This window comes from Acanthochromis polyacanthus, chromosome 15 (genome assembly GCF_021347895.1).
Source record: "Acanthochromis polyacanthus isolate Apoly-LR-REF ecotype Palm Island chromosome 15, KAUST_Apoly_ChrSc, whole genome shotgun sequence".
NCBI lineage: Eukaryota > Metazoa > Chordata > Actinopteri > Pomacentridae > Acanthochromis > Acanthochromis polyacanthus.
In genome coordinates, this window is record NC_067127.1 from 16,857,802 (window position 1) to 16,876,890 (window position 19,089).

Consider the following 19,089-nt stretch of genomic DNA (forward strand, 5'->3'; position numbering starts at 1 on the left):
AGTCATCTGAAAGCCGCATAACTTAACCCAGATAAAAGATTTCCTAAATTGTTATTTGACCCAGAAACAAACGCAGATCAAATCAATACATAAAGACACTGAGTGTGTGGTAGCGTGGGCCCTGCAGACCAGTGCATCAGTGTGTAGGCAGAGGAAACACTGGGCTCTGTCAGAGCCTGGTGCCAGTTAATAGAGCAAACAATACCTGCCTCTATGAGGCCATTCCTATCACTTAACACAAGCACCTAAATAGAGTGCGCACAACTCACTGTGATAAACAATGTTAACCTTTGCCCTTCAAGGTACTGTATTTTTACCAATATTGTGCTGCATCAAGTGTGCAGTATCTGGAGATTCCATTTTGAAAGTGATACTGATAAACTGTGTGTACTGTATTACAAAATACATAAGAATATATAGAGGGGGACAAATAAAAGGAAAAACCAACATTAAGTGTCTTAGTAAGGTGCTGGGGCACCACGTGCTGGTAGAAAAGCTTCAATGCTCCATTAGTTCTCCAGGTCTGTAAAACTAGAAAAGACCACTGTCATCAGAATATAAATATTCTACAACACGATAATGTTAATCACTCAGAACAACTTTGTATTGATTAGCTCCCCATTCCAAACCATAACAACAGAACTCCCACAGCTTAACAGTCACCAGATCTCCTCGTTGTAGGGATCAATATTTGTGGTTTCACTTTTAATTTGTCACCCATCTCAATATCTGACATACTATTCTGCCAGTTGTATGAAGTTCTACTCATCTATTCCGAACAAATTTACATTAACGTCTTGCATGCTGCAGCACAACAAAGAGAACAACTTTCTGCAATCAAACGACACGTGGGCACTGCAGAGCAAATTTCCTTTTAAGATATTATCACTTTGCAAGTTACAGGAGCATCAGAGACAGATGTAGAGAGGGTAAAAACATGACCTCCACACAAATATAGACACAACACTGGCCATGTGGGAATATAATATTTAGACACAGTGTTGAGGAATCTGCTGATTCTCATGCTCAGGTTCAGGCATCTTTTAATGTGAAACAAGTTTTTATCAAAGCATTGAAAAGTGTTACCAACAATCATTCAAATCGTATTTGTTCATAGCATCTTGTTAGTGCATTTGTTATGCTTCTCCCATAGGTTTTAATGCACTGTAATCATTAAACATTCCTTACTTACAATGTTTGTTGTCGTGTCTGCCATTTCCTTCTGCTCATCAGATCTTATGTGGACATATGTCCAGAAATTGTAATTTGTCATACAGATGTGTACCAGCTGCATGAAAAAAAGCTTAACACAAACTAAAATATGAAGCTGGACGTGAAACTAAAAGCAGAGCTCTAAAGCTTAATGTGAATATTAAATTCAACTGTATTTGCATTTATAACTTTAAATGTGTGTGGGTCTGCAGGATCCGGGTTCTATATGAAAGCAGCACATCAGGTTATCTTGTCTTTGTGCAACGATCATGCAGTGGGAATCTTTTCGCAACCAAATATTTTTTTAGGATCACAACAGGTGCAGGTGGCCTCTCTGTAGTTTAAGATATAGTAATTTGTTAAAACAGCTGTTGCTGTTTTAGTCGGATTGCAGAAAATAAAACCTCCACTTCTGGCACCACAGTTTTAAATGCACATGTTGTTTAATCTGGCTTCAGTTAGTGGGATGGTTGCTCTCACTGTTTCCTTACCTGGTCAATGATTGAGTCCAGAGTGCTGAGTAACAGGAAGCCTCGTCCTCTGACCAGGTACTCGCCCAGTGCCACCATGTGACTCTCCTCCTCATCTTCCTCCCGTGCCTCTGCTCTCTGGGCCACCGCGCTGCATAGTTGATGTACATCAGTCAGGAACTCCCTCGCCAGTGTGTTACTGGCCCCACTCATGTCTGAGCTACAACAGAAAACAGAAAGCATCATAAGACCATGGCAAATTATCCACATGTGTACACACTTGATAATACTTGTAGCATTAGGAGACTGTCATTTCTGGGTAGCCGTGTGATTTTTAATTCAATACTATAAATTAAAAAAAAAATTTAAAATATGCTTTGCTTCTAATGTGTTTCTGATTGAACTCGTTTGGTAGAGACCTAGCAGATTCTTTGGGAGTACAGACTTATGTAAGGTTCAAAACTGAGGTTATGGAAGTAACTTAAAGGAAAAACAAAAGGTTTAGCACTCATCCCACAAAGTCACAACACAATAATCACACTGCAGTGATGCTTGAGTGCATATTAAGAATTTGGATGACAGCAGATACTAATATACCACTTCTTGTATCACTTATTTTCTCTATTCAATTTAAGTGCTCACTTACTTTGAAAAAACAACAACATCTTTTTAGTGTATGCGATGATAGTGCAATTGTCAAAGAAAAGAAAGAAAACCATTATTAAAATTGCAGTTTCATAACAGCTGTGCTTGGATTTTGTTTGGGATTTATTCTTTAAATGAAATAAAGTGACAAAGGAAGAAAACATAAGTTCAATCACAGTAGTTATTCTATTATAATGGAAACGTCTGAAATGCAGCAACATGAAAGAAAAACAGCCAAAGTCAACTCACTTGAAGCTAACAACACTGTGAGGACTTTACTGCCAGGTTCTCAAACAATGCTCATCTCAATATGCAAAACAACAGAATGGTCCACAAATTATGGTTAAATATTACAATCCAGACTGATATTCCTTAAAAACAACAAAATACAAAAGGACTTCTCCTAATAATTTTCCTAATGTTTTTCAGAGCAGCTCTAACCGAGTATTCTTATGTCTGCCACAACCACATATTGCTCTAAATAAGATAAAGTAACATCTCATTTAGAGCAACATAACACACACCTGACACTTTTTTCATCCCCAGAACAATCCCCAGTAGATTCACTTCAACATGAATTCGAGACATGACCTCAGCACTGAGCCATGATAGATCCCATCTCAGTGTTTACATTCACATTGCTGAGGTTTTACTGCTGCTCTGATCCAAACTCACAAACAATATAACAATTAACTAACACCAGCAGGACTAAGTAAGCAAAACCTGCAAAAAGCCCTTAATTTAAACAACACAAACCCTCTGACACCAGTCTGTGTAACATACACATGTACAGTCCTTTGCATCTTACCAAATGTTACTGGGCCAAACCGTTTTCTTCCAGTCATCTTGCGTACGCTCCAAGTTTGACTGCAGCTCTGCTGGCTCTGTCTGCATACCTCCTCACATGACTGCTGACTGAATTTTCTGTTCTGCAGCACAAATTCCATTAAATTGGAATTTCAAATGGAAGCTTTCCAGATTCACAGCAGATCAGCGTATCACATGAAAGCATGTGATGTCACATGGCAAAGGGACTGGTCTTGGGAATACTGACGAGCTTCCAGTGCCCTGTACAAGACCTCTGGAATCAACCATCGATCACAGTAACAGCCTTTGTATTCTCCTCTACGACAACTGGCAGTTATTTTAAATGGACAAAAAGGCCTACTGGGGATAACTCGAAAAAGCAGCAAAGAGAGACATTTTGTATTTGTGTGTTTTGACCTCTGCAACCTCAAGCTCTTTCAAGTGCCGTCACCTTCACAAATCAATCTTGTATGACCAAGAGCTGCAACCAGACAGTGATTCATTTAAAGTCTACTATCTCTATATCAGCTCTTGGGTTCTGTCCAGGTAGCCTGGCTTCCAAAAAAGTAATTCATTTGTCCAGACTAATTCCAAAAAACTATATAGGTGAGAGTTACAAATGAATAATGTGATATTTACATTTCATATGAACTCTATTCTTGTATTTATTGCTGTGCTAATTTTATGCAGAAAGGTTTCCAGTCGCTTGAGGAGATTTCTAATATGGCAAGGCCCACTTCAAAACCACAGTAACGTCATAATTTGCAGTCTTACATCAGCAGGACTGTTGCAACACCAATGACACAAAGTAGTGAGGAGAAGAAACGCAACAGATTAACATGCTTGCGAGCGACTGAAAAGAAGAGCATCAGAAGAGGATTATAAAAGAAGACGATGGAGGGAAGAGGCTGGAGGAAAGAGAAGGATGCGGCCCAAACAAGCCAATCACAGGCCCTGGTGGTATCAGCTAAGCCTGCATATACCATGATGTATAGATCTGCATACATAGGATGCTTTTCATTATGCTAACATGTCTCTTGCGGTTCTTCTCATCTCTCTGCTCCTCCCAGCCAGGATGCAACACGTATGACACATGTGTTTCCTCCTCCAGAAGCCTCCTCCCTCCGCAAGGTGCATTTAAAGGATTGGAAGCATCCGTATGAAGGTGGAAGGACAACCATTTCCAGGTAACATGAGGCAGAAGTTAAACATAATGAGAAGCTCCACTTTAAATAAGGGTAGTTGTGGCTGAGCGGTTTAAGCTTTGGGCTACTAATCAGAAGATCAGGGATTCAAGCCCCAACACCACCCAGCCGCCACAGTTGGACCATTGAGCCAGACTGCACTTGGTTGTCACCTGTGCAATGACAATAAAGTTTAATCTTATCTTTTGCAGTATCAGTACAGCAAAGGCACTCCTATACACAATATAATCTAAGGTTTAGAGCTTTCAATTTGAGGGCAGTTTACCGTGAGACTTGTCAGTAGGTTACATATTAATAAATGTGGCATAAGCTCGGATTATGCTCTTAAAAATACTGTATAAATTGAAAACTAAAACAAAGTGAGTTTATATGATTTTGTTTCACATGTGAAAAGAATTCATTCTGATGTTATAAACAACAAAAGCTATGCAGACCACTATACCAATGAGCAACTGTTACACACATAATTTTGCACATGTTTGCTGATTTGGCAAAGATATTCTCATTAATATTATTTAGAAAATGAGCCATAACTACCCTACCTTAGACCGAATTGTCTTCTGAAAAACTGTGCACCATGATACTTCAGCTTGAGTTTGGCTGAAACGTGTTGGGACACTAAATGGAGCATATTTAGGCCACAGGTCACCCTCAAACAGGTCACATACCCACATAAAAGGCTTTGACATGCTATTAGCGAGTATGACCACCTCCCTACTCAAACTAGCACACGATCACAACTGTTTTCTATCTTATCCCCTACACATGGCGGTGAGTAGTTTTGTGATGAGTGTGATAGGGACTCTGGAGGAGCAGATAAAATCACCAGAATAAAAAAGAAGTGAAAATCATCTGTCTGAGTTACTGTGCGTCAGTGAACCACTACAACCACTACAGCCCTCCTATGTCAGGTTTGACATCCTACCATGCCATAGCTACGGTAATTTATAGTAATGCTTGAGACTGAATCGTGTTATCTAATACACACATATAGCACAAGACTAAATTAAAAAGTAAGTTTTGATCAAACAGTTCTTTCCGCATTTTCATCAATAAAGACTAAAACACATTTAATCAACTCCGGGATAGAAAACACAAATTTTACAAATGTATGAGCAAATTAGGCACAATGTGTTCAAAACAAACAGCTGCCGTACTTACAGTTTGGCCAGTATTGCTGAGAAATGTAGAAAAACTCAACAGAGCATAACGCAATATAAAATCAGCTGTTTTTTCCCCCCATAGACAGTCTTCGCCTGTCAGCTATTAAGTTACCATTACTTTACAGAATTGCTTCACCAGCTTTGTCCTCTCTGTCCTTTCATCTCTACCACAAGACGGTGATTAGAAACTTAGTAAACAGAGATAATGGTTTTCATGATATCTTGCCACTGCAAAACACTTCTCTCAGCTCCAGAACTCAAATTTTGTGTTTCCCCTCAGGCCAATTATCGTGATGTTCTTCAATCTGACTGAGCGGGGGCTTTGTTCAGCTCTGTCCTCTTCTGTGTGGGGAAAGCATTAGATAATATTCAAATATTGTCTGGGTGAGCATGGTTCTACTTATCTAAGAGAGAAACCCACAAACTCATAGTCAGGATCCCCGTGTAAACTAAACTTTTAATAAAGTGTCAGAGAGGAGCTAGAATAATGTCATGAAGGTAAATGTCTTTTTCCTGTATAGAGGATTTTTTTTTGGAGCTATCCTAGGAGGTTTTAGATACTCACCATCCACCATAAAACTGATGTCAAGCAGTGCCAAAGAAAAACGACAAGCACCAGAATAAAAAACGACTACGGCAATAATAAATATAAACAAAAATATCAATTTTAACAACTTTTTCATGTAGATTTTCATTTGATCAAGCATGGTGGGCTGTTTTGTTTGTCAAAAATGACCAACAAAAAGAAGAAAATTAATAAATTTCTGTCACATAAGGTAGCGATTTGCCTTTACCGCACATGGAACGATCATGCTTACTGCCGTCACCACCCAAAAGACCTATTCTGAGCTAGTACAGTACATTTGACTCTACTGCAAACAATACAATATTAAGGATGCGTGCGCAAAAAATGGATTTTGTTCACCGTCGTACTTTTACTCTTTTATTTAGCCGAACTTAAATCTGTCTGTAGAAAATCTGATAAGCTGCGTTTGCTGTTTGCAAATGAAAACATTCATGATTTTTTTTTAAACTGTGGTCTCAGACTGATACCAAATGAGGCTCTTTGATAAACACAAATTTCAGAAATTTATATTTATGCATGTTCTGGCCTATAATCGCCACAAATTTGCAATTTTAAAAGCTTTTAGGCAGCACCGTATTCATATTCATATTTGAAAGAGCTGTTAGATTAATCTCTGGTCATGTCCCTGCAGCATTATGAACACTGAAAGCTTCCTCATTTTCTGACAATTTAACACAATCTACAAACAAACAGTTCAATGTCTGCAGCATCGGTTATCCAAATGCTTTAATATTACACATAAAAGCTCCACGTGTTAAAAAACTGAACATTCTGATCTCACAGAGCAAAACATTAAACTCCATTAAACCCTCTTTTAAACAAGAACTTTATTTTAAGCATTTTAACCAAAAACCCCATTTAAACTAATCGCTTTTCAGCTGAAGGAAGACATGGCTCACGAATGCTAATGCACCTACTTAATTCTAGGTAGTGTGTGTGTGACTTATTTACACTCAATAGAACACAAACAGGAGACACTAGAGGCTCCTAATGCCCCACAATTTTCCTCATCAATATGGAAATCTATGCAGTAAGGTACTCCAAAAAGCTAATGCACCATGATTACATAATGCCTGCAACCTCTACCCCAGTGGCAGGACAGGAAATTCTGAAAACAAAATCTGTCATTCTGAAGTTTTTTTTAATGTTTTGAATCATCTAATTCTGTTTGATTCACTGGCGATAATGTTGTGTTAAAGGTGTTGCAGTAAAACAACATATTGAAGAGACTGGAGCTCATTATACACACAGTTTTTACTCACCCTAAGGGAGACAAAATCTTCATTACAGACCATTTAAGAAGTGAGCGCACTGATGAGATGAGATCTTACCAGAATTTCAGTGCATCTTTGGTGCTGGGGTTGGGGTGGTGCTGCACGTAGTGGAAGAGACAGAGGAAATTCTCCAGACTCTGAAGGCTGACCTGGTAAGAGACAGTGACACAAAAATGAGGCACAAGAGTAGCAACACGAATCAAAGTCAGATTTTTACTTACGTGAAAAATAAAGAGGAACTGAAATGAATGCACTCCACAAAAACATTTCCTTTTTACTTGACAACTCATTGTGACATTACTGTAGATCATTTTAAGGTTTTAAGTTATTCTAAATGATGGCACAGTCAATTACATAGTGGTGTACGAGCCCCTAATGTCATTACGTGAGACTATTGCTTCAATATTGATTTTCCAGGTCAGACAAAGTGCAGCAAGTATATTATATTTCTTCTCTCTAACCCGCCAATACAGAAGCAAAGAGCCCCATTTCCTTCTTTACTCACTTAATACAAAAAAATTAGTTATCAGAACCTGAAAGCGAATTGTAGATACATTACCGCGCATATATTTCCTAGGGCGATTCTGTCCAAACTCCCCCATCTCATGATCAAAGTAAATCATCATTGCTTTGAACAAAATGCAAGGTACAGAGAAGCAATTTATAATCAGTGATACAAAGAATAGTACTGAAGAATCTCACAATCTGGGGAAACAAAGACTGCATAAAGAGGAAAATCAGACTGTGCAGCGTGAACCTGACCACAGAACGAGATCAGAGCTGGAAAACCAACCAGGGCTTTCTTAACAGTGAGAAAAGCCACCTAACTGCTTTTAACTGTATTACTGCTTATGGGGTAGTGTGTTAATACCTTCCCAGCAGACGTGTGAGTCACTAAGCCAGCGTACTGCCATCCCTCACACCACAACGGAGCTACCTTTACACCTCTGTTAATCTGACACCACTGACTGGATTCATTCAGGCAATGCTGATCCCTGACTGACGTGGCTGCCCTGAGCGTCTGGGTCACGAAGCCAAAGACACCACGCAGCGCCAATCATGTTACAAGCAGCCTGACGTATGACGGCACTAACAGGATATTGAGAGGATGGAAACAACCTGAAAGGATACAATTCTTTGAAATGTGAGGTTGTATACCATTTTTTTTATTACGAAGCGTAATTGTCAAAATGCCGCAACGTCTATAGTAACGCAATACTTATGTAAAGCTAAGATACTCCTTTTACCGTCAGCATATTTCAGTAAACTACAAACAAACTTCAATCAAATCAACTTGATGGCACAGCTTTTCTCCTCCCAACTCTGAAATCCTACCAAAATATAGCCTCACCAATTCAATATTAAACAAAAAATAAAGACATTTGGATCATCAAAGCATACAAGGTGACTGACATCATTTTGTGTATAAGTCTTGATAAGTAATACGGATATAAAATAATGTGTTTACAATACACTATCATGAAGCAACATGCTTTCACGCTACTTTACTAATCGGCAGCAAAGACATTGAAGAACAAGACTGCTAGCAAGCAAACAAGGATGTAAGCAGCATAGGATTCAAAATGTTCAGAACACACACTGGTTTTTGGAGTGAGGAAAAGAAATCAGCAGAGATATCACGCTGAATTTCAGGGAAAAAATTCATAACGTAAACATAAGTTTTGTAAGTTTACGAGGAAGTACAGAGACATTAAATTTTTTCTGGCTTTGAAGAAGATTGTACAATTTTACTCATTACAAATCTCAACAAACACTACAGTGTGGTTTTTTTTTTTTTTTAAAAGTACGCCAGAATTCATGTGCACCATGGACTCCCTACAAAAAAGGGGATTGTATAAATTTGGACACAGTGATGTTTTTGTACAATAAAGTTACAGCACATCATTTAGCTGCACGAATCCAGCTCCATTTTAGAATCTATTCTTATCACATTCCTAAGAGTGCAAAGTGACAAAAAAAGGCAAGTGAAGTCACACAATCCTTTTCAGAATAAATATAGTGTTGACTGCAGAAATAGCATATTGACTTGACTGATTTTATCGCTCAGTGTGACTGCGGACTCATTTCTAGGGTATAGTATGACTCAACCATAACTCACTCTTGTAGGGTTTTCTACTGCAGGCAGTACCCATTACCTTATTTTGTTGTCATTTTGCTTTGCCTGTAGAATATTCAGACTCTCTGACTATTAAGCATCACGACCAGCCACACAACATGTATTTTGCTAAAATCAGAGTGGTTACCCTATTATGTCTGTGTCACTTTTAAGTGATCACAGCAGTTTCACTATGCGATGATGATCAAGAATCCCACCTACGTTGAGGGAGTCCCGTCTGCAGTGGAAAACGCAGCAGAAAGAAGTACATAGCAACAAATGTGAGCGAAGTCATGTCGAGTCGTACCCTGAAGCGGAAATGAGGCCAAACACCAGAGGGGAAACTCTGAGATCAGTTATTCAGGTACCGGCTGTTTTGTCGCTCCTCAGCTTTTGCTGCTAAGATGAGGACGAAGACTGGGGCTACATTTCAGGGAAACCCACCTATGATGTACATGTAGGTGGTGAGTCAACTTCCTTCCTGTGTCTCAACTGTTCATTTATTTAATTAAAAGTGGTTTAAGAAGTCAAGTTTGATTTTTCACAGGACTAAAAAAGATGCACATATTTATGCCAAGTAACCTTAAGTACCAGATGAGGATGAAGGTGCAGAGTTGACCACACTCACCGGGGGCAGGGAGGGGCAGGGAGGGTGACACTTCAACAGCTGAGGCAACAACCCACCCAAGCAGTGATGTGATGGGTGGGGGTCACTGCACATCAGGGGGCTGGACAACATCGCACACAGGAGACGGGGGTGAAAGGAAGAAACAGAAATGCTTGGATCATGAGAGAGACAGGAAAGGACAGGGAAGAACATGAAAGCTGACGAGAACATAAAGGTGGAAGAAATAAATGCAGCAACAGATGAGAGCAACGATAAACAGGGGGTCGTGATTGGCAGGAGATCGACGCTTCAAGGTTGCCAAAACTGTTATTAGTTTAATAAATAATCCCTGAAGCAATGCTGGAGCTGTGCGCTCCCTCTGTTAAATTAATCTCCCAGAATGAGTATTTAAAATGACTTGGTGTGTCCTTGTGCTATCTGTGTACCTGCGTTGTGGTCGTACTCCTCATATGGGAAAGGGAAACTGAATGGTTCAAGATAACGCTAATTTCCCGGCAACGGGTTTGTTTTTTCCTCCGAGGCTCAAATCCAATATTACAATGCACTCGGCCTCAACCAGGCAGCATGATTTGATAATGGAGAGACTGCCAATACCGATTAATACAGCTTAGGAGGGAAATCAACAGTTCACAAAGCTCAGTGAACGCATTTCTGGAAACTGAAGGAAAGCATTGACCTTTCCTCTGCAGTGATGAATTTCTTCATTCACTCATTTGTCATACAGACAAATCCATCTATCCTATCCAAGAGGGCTGAGACATACTGCTGGAGATTCATGCCCCTTGTATGTCATGGGCTCTTTTTTCTATTCATTTTATAGTTTGGTGACAGAGGAATTCAGTGTAAAAACATCAATAAGATGAAGTCAACCTTTTCTTTTGCTGTTCCCTTGTAGATTAAGATTAAATTAGTAAATGTAAATATATTTAAGCTGGATAATAAGACACAAACAATGTACATTCCCTCCAGAAATGGGTAAAACAACAATACTTCCTTACTCTATTTTGCATGAGAGGAAAAGGCCGGTTTGAAAACTGAAACCCTGAATTGTTGTAATTGCTCAGATACAGTGGCAGTGACCTGTGTCTTTATCCAATGTGGAGATCATGGGAGACCGAGTCATGGGAGTCTGATGGCTGAGTCACTCATGCTGGTACAGACTTTCCTCTCAAGCTCTCTTTGGATAATTGGGTAGACTACAACTTGGCAGCGGCAGTGAAAGCGATGTGATCCTGTCCTCATGAGAGAGGACGTGGGGCGTTGGTTATGCAATGTTTTTTTCCGCTTTCAGATCCCTACTGATCTAATTTGACATTTGGGTGATGAGCATCATGAGGAGACCCTAACGCTGCACATTTCCTCACAAAGTGTGAGTCAGAGAGCAGAGTCGCTTCACAAAACACCATAAATAACCGTGAAGGTTTTCTTCCATTAAGACATACACAAAATGTCAGTAGGCCACAAACAAAAGCACGCTTGTGTTTTTGCCAGTGTCAGGTCCATCCTGTCACAAGCAGTGACCTTTATCCGAGCATAGCTACTGTGCAGGAAATGAAAATGTGTTACCATGTGAATAATCTGCTTCATTGTTTTCATTACAGGGAGGCTGCTTGTAAGCTGGAGTTGGTCAAAATTACAACCCAAACATCCTGCTCTGGCCTCTCTCTTCCCCAGTGGCCTGAGAGACTGTGTTTTTGAGGAGCAATCTGACTTAATAACATGACACTGGGTGGAAAAAAGCTGAGCCAGAGCATTGGCTGAGGTCTGACTCAACCCAGAACCAGAGAGATGAATTATTCATCCATTCAGGCAATCGTTTGGAACAGCCCCAGCGACCAGGGTGAGTAGGAGTTAGGTTGAAACTAAGGGCGGAACAATAAATACAGATGTGAAACAAGTTCTATGGTCAGCCGGGCAAGCAACTTCACTAAAGGCTCCATGGAAAGTAAAGTCAGAGCAGACTCCAAATCATGAAAGTGACACTGCATAAAATTAAAACACAACAACAACCCATGCTAAATGCAGTGTGATAATCACAAGACAGAGTGATCGGAACATGACTGCATGATGTTGACGTTTAGACACTTGAATTTCACTTAGGAAAATCTTAGCCAGGGTGACTTTGCTAAAAAATTGTAAGAGAAAACTACTGAGGAATAAATAGGACTAAACATCATATGTGATTTTGACATAGCAGGTTGGTTTTGAAAGAGAAAGTTTTAGTGTAACCCTCATTTCTCACTTCAGGTTTGGAATTAGTAACTCTGAAAACAAATTGGATGAGAAATCTGCAGCCTGTATCTCATCTGGTTAGCATTTTTAAGTTGATTAGATTATTTCAGAAATACACCAAAAATGCACTATCATGTGTGTGCTGCTAAGAAATTGGGCTGGTTTAGTTGATGAATAATATTACATTTCACACTTTTGAGAAGCATATGCAGTCATGGACAAACAAGGGTTAAATGCAAACATTACTTTACGGATGTGCGGCTGGAAACAAGTTGTGGTAATGGGCCATTTAGTGTCATCCAGCCTCGGAAAGAAAAGAAAATAATATCATGAATAACGTTTCCATTTAACTAGACTGCTGTATGAAAATTACAAGAGAAACCGATTAATGAAGCAATTACTTTTTCCCACTTTACCGTGCTCTCAGTTGCTCGTTAGTGGAATTTGATCCATAAACATTATCGCCAATTGCTTTAGATAGATAAAGCAGTTATACACATTTACAGATGACCTTGTTCGAGAAACTGCACAGCAAAACATCTTAGTTAATACATTTATGGAACGATGTGTACAGCACCGTCTTGAACCAAAATATCAAAAGTATAGTGCACATCGGTCTCACATTGTTCTGTCCTGACAAGCCAAATAATTCACATTAGGGATGGAGTGGAAGCAGCCCTGCCATCTTTACTCCCTCTTTAGTATTCACTGCATTTTGCCTTATGCTTTGCTCGACAAGTTTAATCTTCTTTAGACAAGGATTCAGGGCTTTACCACAGAAGGAATGTGAAGCGGAGAACAGAGCTTGGAAAGGTAATGACAAGTAACGTGGGTGGAATATGTGACCGGGGGTTGTCCTCTTTTAGAAAAATCACTAAATTTAATCAGCTTTGTACACAAGTTTCAGACACCGAGAGACACTGCCTGGACAATGGTCAATAAAAGTAAAGCATATCAGGATTATGAACCACCAAAAACATGACTGATGTTAGAAAAGCTACAGAACAATACTTACAACATGAGTCCAGATTTGTCAACCAATTGTATGCAAAGTTAAACCCAACCACAGATAACACTAGTCCACGACTGTAACTGATTTGTCTGACCGAATTCAAAGTCATGCTGACCCGCCAAGGATCATTTACCTACAGCTCCTTGATACAAAAGGACAGAAAAAGTGAAGTGGCATGCACACTTCACGTTGCAGTTTTGAAAACATCCTGTTACCTCATAATGAAACTGAACAATCTACAAGCAGCACAGCCTGGTCTCCTGCTTGGCTCCCAGCCAGGCAACCATTCTACTAAATGGACTCTGCTCATCAAGATGCAGAGAGGCTGGACAGAATGGAAAGTGTCCCCACAGATACTTTGACGCAAGTGTGCCTGAGGAGAATATCCACTGTAGCAGAACACACCAATACGGCAGTTTTGGCTCCATAAAGGAAGAAATTCTAAAGAATGGAAAAAGGCTTAATGCCAGTAATCCTGTTATACTGAAGGTCTAATACAAATGCACTTACTTAACTAAAAGCCATTGTGATTTCAGGGGATTCTATATGTTAATTACAGATATCTAAGGGGCATTATTGCACAGTGAGTATACAATAAGTACCAGGGGTGGGTGCGACAAGTAGGAAAGTGAATCATTGCTTTTGCTTATAAGCAGACCTTGGCAGAACCACCTAAACAGTTTCCTTCAAGCTGCTGAGACTGTACTTTCTTTTGACTCCAAAAAATACTTGAGGAAGTAAAAGGATCATTTTTCTGACCTGTCTGGTCTCTCAGAAATGGATCTGCTGACAATGAAGTCACAAGAGAAAACAAAGAGGGGAAGACTGAGGTCAGGTTTAACCAATCTACCGATGCTGGCCTTGGTCAGAGCGCCGTGAACCAGTGACAGAAATATCAGTGTGAGATTAATCATGGCAGAAATTAAAACAGAAAGCAGAAAGATGACCGACAATAAGAAAAGACGAGGAAGTAGTGAGTAGACGCTGCAGTCTACTGCTATTTTCACACCTTATTTTTTGTTGTTGTTGTACTATCTTATTGATTGCTGCAGGAGAAGGTGTCCGTTTGCATTCCAAGTCTCGCTGTTAAGTGCAATCACAGAACTGGATGCTCTGTATCCAGTAAGGTGGTCCAATAGGCAGGGTAGAGTCGTGCCGCTTTTGGGACATTTCTCATGATCACTTTGTCATGTTTACCTGTTTATTGACTGCTACAAATAGAAGACATCACTTTGGGCGAGGTGGTAGGAACAGACAGCATACACTTGTGCTCTGATGGGACTAAAGTCGAGAAAAAAATATAATTTCCAAGTACGCAACAGCATCCGTGTGAGTGCTACAGGCTGTCAGTGTGTGTCCCCATCAGGTTCAATCAGGAGGGAAAGCTACAGTATGAGCAAACTGGAGAGTACAGCTGTGCTCACTTAACCATCTTTCTGCATCTTATACACACAAGGACACACACACACACACACATCCGCACAACACTTTGATCACTGCGAAGTTGACAGGTGGAGGAGCAAACACGGGCGTCCCAGGGGACTCGTCACAACAAAAGTGACATAAAAAGTTACCATTAATAGAAAGGCAGAGTCTGCTTGGTGCAGCCAAAAGTGCTATTACTATGGCAACTGAGAAAAAGCCAGAACCAATTCCACAGCTGATATCCCTAATGCAGACCAACGTGATTAAGAAAGCGACGAAGCACTGCACACCACCACCGAGATGATGATTATAGAGGAAGTCATTATTTCCAAGATAGAAAGAAAGAAAATCCCTACAGGCTTTCTCAGCACTCATTAGCTTCAGAAATGATAGTAGGTCTGTCTTTAAAAGGACAAATCGTACGTGATACATCAGACGTAATGGACTAACATTATGGCTAAATCAGCTCATCTGTGCGTGTGTGTGTGTGTGTGTGTGTGTGTGTGTGTGTGTGTGTGTGTGTGTAGGGTGGATCACACTTATCCCTGCAGTCTGATCCTAATCCAAGTCTCGTGATCTGGCTGCTGTTCGCTCTCTGACAGGAGGAGGGGGATGAAAAGTGCTGCAGAAGAGGCCTGACAGAGATTTGAAAACCGCTGTCGCTCACTCCTGTGACACGCTGGTGCAAAACTGACGGCATATTTCCGCAATGCTAACAACACAAAAAGCCTGTGATTTACACCTGCCTCCGCCTCTGTGTGGTGACTCATTGCCGTTCTGGGGAAACTCAAAGATCTTAAAGAGATTTAGGACATGTCCCGAACAATGTGGCAATTCATTTTCTTGGACAGTTATTTTTACTGTCCATTCAACCTCAGCGGTGGAATGACACATATTGAGTGACTCTTCACCCTGTGGTTACATCCTTAAACAATCATAGACTATATAATTCTGCACAAAAGTCATTTTTACAAAAGGCTCTCTATTGTCACTGATCTCAGAACAGTTGAGACCAAGAAAGAAAGTCATGTGGCCTGGATAGAAGAATGTCGCTGAGCAATGTTTTCTACTGTTGGATAATGTTACCTCATTAAACATTTTATCAAGATTGAGATCCATTACGGGCACTAGCATCCCACGACTGTTGATGCAGTAAAGATATCATACTAGATAAAGCAAATTATATAGTAAATTCAGGGAGTGTATGTCACATACTGAATACCCAGCTTGTATCAACTTGCTGTATGAATCCAGTTTTGCAACTCACACTTGACCATAATAACGACTTTGCCTCAATCAGAAAAAACAAGATACATTTAATTGTATTCAATCCTCTCCAAATGAAATTTCATGAATTTAAAGTTTTATTTTTCCAGGACTACTGATACGTTGTTCCATAAAAGTAAGCATCACCAGGGAAAGACCCCTGAACGGAGCCTGTATCACAAAGGTGTCCTGCCAGAAAGTGATCATCTGCCAAAAACGGTTTTGCTGCTTCTTGTTAAAGCTGTACTGCCACGTTCACATACGCCCACAGCTGCTTTAATCTGGATCAAACAGTCATATGGTGCAAATACACATAGCTTCATGTCTGTGGTAACAGCTAAAGTGTGAAACTTAACCACTTCTTCCATCCAAATCATTGTGACCAAAAAAATGTTTGCAATGTGACATTTAGGAGGCCTTTAAGTATTGGTTCAGTCTTGTTTACAGTGTTTTGCACTGTGTTTCTATATCCTTGATTAGACTGTAATGAACACGATTTTTAGATGGATTTTCTATATAAAAGAGATTTAATCCCTTTTGTAATTGTCCAATGAGCTATAATCTCTAAGCTACAACCATCCTGAATGAAGCCAAGTCATTTGGGTGGATTAATGACCTTTCAGTCACAATCTAGTAGCTAAAACCATTTTTAGGCAGGTGGAAAAGTGCATTTTATAAGTTTTATTTGCTATTTAAAGCAGTTTTAACAGGTAAAAACAACTGTAATGGTTATAATCTACTGTAGGGCACAAAGCAGTTAAAGTAATGCAGAGATAAAAGGATAACTGCTCATATGAATGGCAATTAGTTTGTGGCAGGTGATCCCTTTCTGGCACAGCACCTATTCCTGCTTCAGTCTGCCAACAGCTTCATACCTGCAGATCCGCTCCTTGCAGTCTACAGTCCATGTACTTTTCCCACGCATATGACAAATCAGTCTGCTGTGGACTGGCCATGGCGTCCACACCTCCAGTCTGGACGTTGAAGAAGTCAGGATTTACTAAATTCTCCTGTGGGGTTCCTCTCTAATCCTCCAGCAGGCTGGAAGTGGCCTGGACAGCCCGAACGAAGCCCCAAATGTCCTCCTGGGTCTTTCATAGCAGGTTCATGCTTCACTGCGCTGCTTTGCCACTTTTAAATTAGGCTTCTGCAGAAAAATACAAAGTGTCAACGGTTAGCCAAACAGAATTAGCAGGCAAAGCCGCTTTCGCCCTTATCAGCGCACTCAAGACATACTAGCAATTAAATGTGACGCACTTGAACCCGACTTGAACCCGAAACTTCGGCCAGACCAGCCTGACACACTGGAGCATTACCAAAACAAAACGGACTCTTGCAGTGCAGCAGCTAGCTTAGCTCGGTGTCTCATTGAACATGCGTCAAGTCTGCAGGAGGATCGAGGCGACGCATTTCTGCTGAGAAGTCTTGTTTTCAAAATAAAAGCACCTAACGTGTTGGTAACAAATATAACCTCACTAGACTAACAAACATTTCAGCTGTATTCTGATATGTACTCAATTCTCATCTATTTAAAAAAAAAGTCTTGTAAACGTATTTATTTAACAGATTTTGCGAGTTGGTAGTGTCAGGCAAAGTTCAAATAAAAAAAAAAAGATTGAAATGCGTGGTCATGTCCATACTTGCAAACTTTACACAGTAAATACGTTTAGCTATATAGCTAAAGCAAACACTATGCACGTGTAAAATTAAAAAGGTAAGTCATTAATAAAACAAAAACACTCTTCTAAACTGGGCAGTTTGTTTATAATCTATAATGTTTGCATAATAATTTATTTTGCTTAAATTTAACACATATAGATATAAAAATATGTGTTTAATTTGTATGGATTTCTATAGTTTTGCTTTAATATGACTCAAAACTGATATCCACGTTGTTCCACAAAAGTTTACAGATTTTTTTTTTTACAATAAATTAAGAAAAAGTTAGTCGCTTATTATCATTCACTGTACCATAAAAATATTTGTTTTTGTAAATTAGTGTTCAGCCTGTTACATAATATCCTTCCCATTGAAAATTTTTGTGTGAAAAATTTGTTTTGCTAATGTAAATTGTGTACAAAAAAAATTACGTTAAAAAATCCTCTGAATGTCAATAACATTGACATTCCAGCCTGAATCAACTGGCCTGTCAGAAAACGTTGCACATTTATTCTGAAAGCTCGGCTCGATAACTGCGTTCACCATTGTAGCTACCTTAACCCCGACACACAAGCAGCCTCGATAACTTTAACCAAAATATCAAAATAAAAACCATATTAACACCAAAGGCCCAACACCTAATGACTTCTACAGACTATTTTAATTGATAAAATTCGCATCCCTGTGTGTTAGCTCTTTAGCTAACCGTCGTAATGTTAGCCGCTATGCTGGTTGTTGCATCGCAGCTTCTTGTGTACAGCAGATGTCAACAGCCTCACAGAGAAACGACACATCCTTAACGGCGTTTACCGAAACAAACCGACGGTCCGAGTGTAGCTGCAGCTTTCTTACGTTCATAATTTCCCATTTTAAGTAGGAAGAATGAATTTTTCATACATACCTTCGTTTCCCATATATTAAAGCCAGCTAATGCTAGCCTCCCTCCAGCACTGACTCAGATTGTTATTTATGAGACCTCAGCAGTGACTGTAAGGAAGTCCAAAACAGTACTGCCCTCTTTACTGCCTGCTCACTCAGTAAAACCGGGTAGAAACAACTAAAGTGTACGGATAACTGAGAGACTGAAAATATTTTGTGATAATACACAAGTAGCCTTCCAACTTTCGTGTTGTATTTGCGTAAAAGACTTCATGTGTTTAGGCCCTCTAGATATCAGTTTTTAGTCATCTGGAAAATATGAAAACACGGATCTGATTTAACGCACAAAAGTTAAATATGACTATGTTCAAAGCTAAATAGATGTGATTGTTTAATTCTTTAGTTTTATCCGTGTTGGTCAGGCAAAAATATTCCTGGCAGACAAATTTGAGGGTAATACGCCACAGTATAATATTAAGCGCTCCCAGCCGATGACCTGACCACAGACTG

General features: G+C 39.7%; 1 protein-coding gene across 3 annotated transcripts in view; it reads right to left on the minus strand.

Moving 5' to 3' along the window:
- The window catches only part of lyst (lysosomal trafficking regulator), a 63,925-nt gene extending 45,206 nt beyond the window's left edge, over nt 1-18,719 (minus strand). For all 3 annotated transcript variants that reach the window (XM_051959809.1, XM_051959808.1, XM_051959807.1), the window contains exons 1-4: nt 18,602-18,719; nt 16,917-17,188; nt 7,420-7,511; nt 1,704-1,902 (exon numbers count right to left, since the gene is read on the minus strand). In XM_051959809.1, the coding sequence (XP_051815769.1) occupies nt 1,704-1,902; nt 7,420-7,511; nt 16,917-16,997 (372 nt within the window). In that variant the 5' untranslated portion in view covers nt 16,998-17,188; nt 18,602-18,719. The remainder of the gene's footprint in view (nt 1-1,703; nt 1,903-7,419; nt 7,512-16,916; nt 17,189-18,601) is intronic.
- Nucleotides 18,720-19,089: the final 370 nt, after the last annotated feature.